This window comes from Argentina silus (genome assembly GCF_951799395.1).
Source record: "Argentina silus genome assembly, chromosome: 8".
NCBI lineage: Eukaryota > Metazoa > Chordata > Actinopteri > Argentiniformes > Argentinidae > Argentina > Argentina silus.
In genome coordinates, this window is record NC_139662.1 from 8,648,398 (window position 1) to 8,655,117 (window position 6,720).

General features: G+C 43.4%; 1 protein-coding gene across 1 annotated transcript; it reads left to right on the plus strand.

The window, feature by feature from the left end:
• The first annotated feature begins 409 nt into the window (after window positions 1-409).
• tmdd1 (transmembrane and death domain 1) lies at window positions 410-6,454 on the plus strand. The gene is made up of 5 exons (XM_083675613.1): window positions 410-839; window positions 1,172-1,351; window positions 1,743-1,865; window positions 2,991-3,143; window positions 4,757-6,454. The coding sequence occupies exons 1-5, from the start codon at window positions 767-769 to the stop codon at window positions 5,125-5,127; spliced, it is 900 nt and encodes a 299-aa protein (XP_083531739.1). The 5' UTR covers window positions 410-766; the 3' UTR covers window positions 5,128-6,454.
• Window positions 6,455-6,720: the final 266 nt, after the last annotated feature.

The following is a 6,720-nucleotide window of genomic DNA, read 5'->3' on the forward strand; positions in this document are numbered from 1 at the left end:
GCCCAGGGTTATGCCTGTGGGTCTTCTCATATAAACATAAATGCACCCTCTTGCACTCATTACCATTAAATCATTTTTCTACGGACCTCAAACAGCGTTTGAGTAACTAAACAATGACAGGCTTTCGTGTGCACTGTTATTGAACACAAAGGCAACAATGCTAGCATGTCAAACAGGCATGGCTAAAGCATGGATATGATTAGGAAAATAGCCAACTCTGTCTCCCATTGTCTAGTAGAGAGATAATTTTAATAATAATAACAATAATAAGTGAATTACATGAATAAAGTTCTTTTCATTATACAATAATAATCTCAAAAGAAATAGCAATCATATTTATTAAAAAAATCAACAACAAAAAAAAGCCACAACAGTCTGAACAGCTCTTAGATTGCCAGGAAGAGAGTGGCGAAGGCGTGGTACATGGGAAAAGCAGTTTGGAAATGTGTCATGCCCTAACAGATACTGTTTGAAATGCGGTTGAGAAAAGTCAATGGTGCTTGTGACCAATAGGCATTCAATGACAGAATAGGAAGGAAATAGGGTACAGTATGGATGAGTAAAGAAATGGTTGCATCACATCACAGCATTTCGCTCACACCTACGGCTGACCAGAATCACCCAACAAAGAACACTGAATGTATTGACTCACACAGTTCCATTCGTCTATGACTCTCTACGAGTTCCGGAGTTCTGGCGAGGTTTAAAAGTGAAGCCTCCAGTCAGGGATCTCGTTCATTGCGAGTGGACACAGCTCCCAGTTGTCATGAGTGTCAGGGGAGTTCTCTCACTTCTCTTCCTGCTCCTCCTGAGCCCCAGCCTCGGGGAGGAAGACACAGGTGAGATCGAGAACCGTAAATGTTCCAAACAACTGCTACTGTGCTGAAAAGAAATCTGTTGTATAAAACTCAGCTATAGCTACACTGAGTTAGAGTTTGCAGCTTTCCTGTTGTGAGATGATTGCTTATTTGCTCTAATTGTCACACCTGTGATGGGGAATATGATAGCTTCACACAGCACATGCTAATGAATCATACCTGGGATGTTGAGCATTCACACTTTGCTACATTTACTCCAAATTGTGCCAGTAATGGCATGGGCTCTGTCACGCTGTTAACAGTCAAAGCGTAGCATTGATGCTAATGCTTTGAGCCCTGCTGTGGCCCCACAGTGGCGAAGGACATAGGGGTTCACCAGCTGGGCCGGATGGTGGAGCTGCTGACATTGCTGGAGTGTGAGGAACTCCTTTTAGCCCTGTCCCATCCTGAGGAGAACATCTTCCAGCAGCTGGAGCGCCTCTCGCTGGAGAACAACCAGCTCGACCTGAAGCCTCGAGTCAAACGAGACACCGGTAATACTCTCATTACTAAGACCTAGGAATAGAAGCGTTTCCTGACCATGTGACCTCTCCATCATGTCTCTTCGTGATTTGTGAGACATTGCTGAGTCATGGGCAGGTCGACGACCCACACAAAACGTTCAAGTCCTAAGCCAGCTGTTTAAAGAAATACACAAATCGTATTTGGCTTTGCTCTCATCTGAACCAAATATGGTATTGGGTACGCTGTAGTATAAAGCAAAGCGCTCAATGTGAATGTATAATAATACAAATGTCATTGTCTGGGATGGAGGGGAGAGTGAGCTGTCTGCTCCCCCATGTCCAACTCTGCCTGTCCCTCGTTAGGCAGCAGGGAGGCTGGGGCGGCTGTCTGTCTGATGCCAATATGCTGTATGTTTACCAGACAGCGAGATGCTGCAGTGTCGGGCGGCTCTGACAGACTGGCTGCTGAAGCACGGCGAGCAGACCTACTACGACAGGCTGTCTCGCGCCTTGCAGCACATCGGCAGGACCGATATCGCTGTGGGTAAGAAACACACACACGCACACACACACACACACGGTAGCAATTAAAAAACACAAATACTGAATGCTATGATAGGCTTCATCATAATATATGGATTGAATCCCATGACTATATTCGGGGGAGGCTGGGGGAGGTAGAAATCAGAGGACGGGCTCATTGTAACACATGGAATGGAATGAGGAATGATATCAAACACACGTGTTTGATATCATTCCATGCATTACAATGAGCCCCGTCCTCCAATGTCTACCTCCACCAGCCTCCCCTGATGAATATACTAGTAGAACATAACAGGGATACTTATGAGAGGATGTGTGAGCAGGGTTTGGGTGACTGTAAATGTCATCACTAGACGAATCAGAAGGGTTTTTGAATAGGATAAGAGAAAACAGGAAAACTTAAACAAATCCTAATTTGGGCATATTTATCTAAGATGGTTCTGACTTTATCTCAGTCCAGTAAGGGCCTGGGCAAGACTCTAATGACAATGTCTACATAATTGCCTCATTACTGCAAGATTCATCTTAATTGGAAATTCAGAAACAGCATATTTTGCGCAATGCCAGTTTCTGGCATGTGGTGGGGTCCAGCATCTCTGCACAGTCGAGTGGTGTTGGATATGAGGAGGTGTAAATGATCTGACAGAAGACTCAGAACAAACCATCTGCTCCTTTCATCATCAGAGTTGGAGTGTGTGTGTGTGTGTGTGTGTGTGTGTGTGTGTGTGTGTGTGTGTTAGAGAGAGATACATAGACAGAGATAGAAATAAATGACAAAGGCAACAACCCAATAACATCCCTCAGTCAATACCGTGTATGAAAGCAATTTATCCTTGGATGAAAATTAATGTGTGGATGCACAATGCACCAATTACCAGGGACTTGATTGCAATGAGTAATAAATCCACTTTTACATAGCAATGATTGGCTGGTTCACTTAGTTTTGGAAAGTCAAGAAAAGAATTCTGTATTGTTGAACTAATTATACAGTGCAACTAGTTTTGACAAAAGACATGTTGGATCTCTCAGGACATGGTGTGCAATTCGACTTTACACTCATACTCTATAATACAATACTGTAAAGTATTACACAGCCATTCACAACACTGATTCTTTGTACTTTCAGAGGTGGGAAAGAACATCAATCAGGACAAAACCCTGAGCATGCAGCGCTATGTGGAGGGCTACAATCAACACATCAACACCATACAATCCCCCCAGGTCAAGCCTGAGACAGAGGACCACCACCATCTAGATCAACAGCCTCAGGCAAGGCAAGGTGAGGTCTACAACCCCTAGATATTCTGTGTCCCGTGGGCTCCTCTGTAGTGAAGGTGATTTGGAATCCCACTCTTGTGAAGGGTAGACCTGCCAAAGACCATTGATAATTGCATGAGACATGTAAATTCAAGTGTACCACCTTTTTACCTTAACCCTAGACCCCACAGCGGCCGTTCTATATTACTAGAGGTCGGCCATCACTTTCATTTATACAATAAAGCTATTTAAGCATATAATACTTAAACCATGGAAGGTAAAATCACTTCATCAAAAACATATGACTCTCTATTTTAACATTTGAGTGGAAAAAACATAGGTTATCATTGGAAAAATTAGCTTTTTCCTGTAATGACGATACTGCACCAAAGTTGAAATTTGCTCAGATTCATTTAAGTGTTTATTTGGGTCGTCGCCGGGGCTATCACCTCTAACCGTTGTTGAGACATTTTAAAGTGTTCAAAACGAAAGTGAGTAACAGATAAGCAAGAGGAATAGTCAACCTTGCAATTTAAATTCTTGTTCTATGCCTCAGAAATAGCTAAAATGTGTCACTACTCAAAGGCAACTAGCTACCGGCGCTAGCTAACCGACTGCAGAAATAACCATGCAAAAGTGACTATCAAACGAAAGCAAAATGCAGGTGAAAACCATTACTTACTTAAGATTACTGTACCTTTGGTGATCGATTTCTGTCCAGTAATTGTTCATATTAGAGCCAATAATCCACTGTGGTGTATAATCCAGGGATGTGAGTGTAGGCAGGTCATTTAGGTGAGACTAGAGCCATACTGTAGCTGGCTAGCTAGCTAATGTTTACACCTGTAGATGATACCTTTCGCCAAATTAGATTAATATTAATTGGCAAATCGATTGGTATCAACAATGACGAGACTGCCAAGTTTATTTATTTTTGTTTTCGTTTTCTTCTAGTAGTAATGAGTTGTATTGCTCCAACCACAATTGCATAGCCAGAGACACGGCCTCAGTAGAGATAGTGGCTCTTACACCTAAAAGGTCACATGGGAAGGTCAGGGGTTCCAACCCTGGTGCCCCTGTGGTTCTCCAGCTATCAACAAAGAGGCATTCGTTTTATATTAACTGGCAAATCGATTGGTATCAACAACGACTAGACTGCTTTATTTATTGTTTTCTTTTAGTAGTAATGAGTTCCATTGCTGTCCCATTAATAGCCATGCCATCTGATGGTGTGCTTAGGATTTATGACAAATTGTGAAGGGGATTCTAATATGAAAACGTGGGAGACCTAGGTTCGAATCTTGTCTGTCACACTTTCTGATAGGCTGAATAGTCACAGTGTCTAGATGAGGGTGAGATTAGATTGCAGTGGGCAGCCATCCAATTCATTAATAATCAACATCAACCCTGTACAAGGAGGATTCTTCTCTCCCCAGGACACCTGCTAAATTCCAAAATCTAATTATCACCTGTCAATTTGTTTTCTCAGGGGCACGTAGACCCAAGTTAAAACTTGAAATAAAAGAACGCAGGTGTCTAATTCTCCTCTGACTTTAGTGCGACTCTAGTCTCCTTCTGTCTGTGCTGTTGTTGTTGTTGTTGTTGTTGTTGTTGTTGTTGTTGACTGGTGGGCAGCGAGGGATTTCACCTGGAGTGACCTGGAGCTGATAGTGGAGAGGGCTCCTGTCGCTCCGTACCGACGCCGCCTAGCGGAGGGGGCGTGGCCTCTGGTCTACGGTGTCCTGCTAGGCTTCGGGGGAGCCTTCCTGTTGGGCTTGCCCTTGCTCCTCTTCCTCCTGCACATCTCCCGCCACGACCATCAGAAGCTGCTCCGCCTCACCCCCAAGACCCGAAAGTCATCGTCACACGGGCGCCTTCGACGATCCAACGACAATCACGTGGCCGGAGACATGGCCTCAGTAGAGATGGTGGCTCTTAAACCTAAAAGGTCACATGGGAAGGTCAGGGGTTCCAACCCTGGTGCCCCTGTGGTTCTCCAGCTATAGACAATGATCAACAAGAGCACAATGAGGCAACTGAATAGCAAATACATCAAATGAACACATACTCAGTCTGCTGGAGATGCGTAAAGCTATCACAGTATACAGCATTGTGCGCCTCTCTGTGCTGCGCTCTCAGGCCTTAATTTCTCTTCTTTACTGTATGTTGCATATTCACTGAGGTTGCCCACTGTTTAAGTTCATGATTTTGGGCATCATATCTATTAAAGCAACTCTAACTCAACAGCAGTGTAGGCTATACCATCCTTTTCGATAAACAAATAAGCATGAGTTCCACATGCTGTGTGGTGCTACAGTGATGAGCGTCACGATTGGCTGGTGGTGTGACTGACAGATGCGTTGGAAGCCAGCCCTCCATCACACGCAAAGGTTCCGGTGTTAGTGTGACGGCGATGCCACTTTCCATTTCCCCTCCTCGTGGAGGCAATGTGCCCGTTTGGCGTTCAAGAACAACTAATTATCTAGCCTGGCGCCTGCTCCCTGGAGCCTGCCCATACCACCACAGGCAATCCAACAGACTAATAACAATGACAATGCTAACAGACAATGAATGAATGAGTCCAAAATGGAAAATTGTGTCGTTGTTGCCGTTACGTTCTCCGAAACCAACACCTCAAAGGTAGACGTTCGATCTCCTCACAGAACCCAGACACGGAACCCGTAACATGCATGCAGGTGTAAAGTAGCTGGGATCTAGACATGTATAGTGGACTGTGGACTGAAGATTCACTGTGGATTAAGGATTTACATTATACAGTATCATGAACCATACAGTCAACACTTAAGCCAAAATTGGATGTAAAGAATTAGAGACAAATAACCTGTAACATCTCTTTAACAAGACGTTTAGCTGACGTTTGGGTGTATACAGTTGGTAATCAACACAGGCTATGGGGAGTTTGAATGGAATGTCAATGATACAGAAAACATCAATACATTACATGACTTGTTTTTCTGCATCTCCAATCTCCAATATCTTCACATATTGTATGTTGAAACACACCCACTCTGATTCATTTTAAACTGCAATGTAACATTTTGCCTACAACAAACACTCTTACATACTCTGCCGAGACAAAAGCCCAACAGAACAGTACAATCCATGCAGCACTGGAGGGCTCTCTCTCGTTCCTCAACGCTTTCTTTCCCCTCTCATCTCGACTTTCTACTTCTTCCATAATTGAACTAATTACTTCATTATACAAATCTAGCCTAATGTGCTTCAGGAACCAGGCAGCTCGGATTAATAGTGGTACTAAGCAGCAATTAGAGGCAATTACTTCATAAATCAACATCTAAACAAATTATAGTGCAGAGCTAGAAGAGCTCTGTGTGCAACACACCAAGAGGCCAAGAGGGCACGGACTTGAAGCAGACTGCAGTCAACGGGAGATGGTTGAAGTCTCATTACAGATATCAGAGGTAGTTTACATCTCAGGGAAAGTCCAGATAGTTCTTCCAATCCTGTTTTTTTATTCAGATACTAGATACTGTAATACTAAATGGTAAGATATTGAATAGTATAGCCGCTATTTTGGAAAAATAAACACAACTTCAATGGAAAAAAGACCAAAGTTG

What these genes read in the sequence shown, in the direction of transcription:
- tmdd1 (XM_083675613.1), top strand. Translation starts at nt 767, where the DNA reads ATGAGTGTCAGGGGAGTTCTCTCACTTCTCTTCCTGCTCCTCCTGAGC. An exon ending in CCTCGGGGAGGAAGACACAG is followed by an intron (nt 840 to 1,171) that starts GTGAGATCGAGA and finishes GTGGCCCCACAG; the next exon opens with TGGCGAAGGACATAGGGGTT. An exon ending in TCGAGTCAAACGAGACACCG is followed by an intron (nt 1,352 to 1,742) that starts GTAATACTCTCA and finishes TATGTTTACCAG; the next exon opens with ACAGCGAGATGCTGCAGTGT.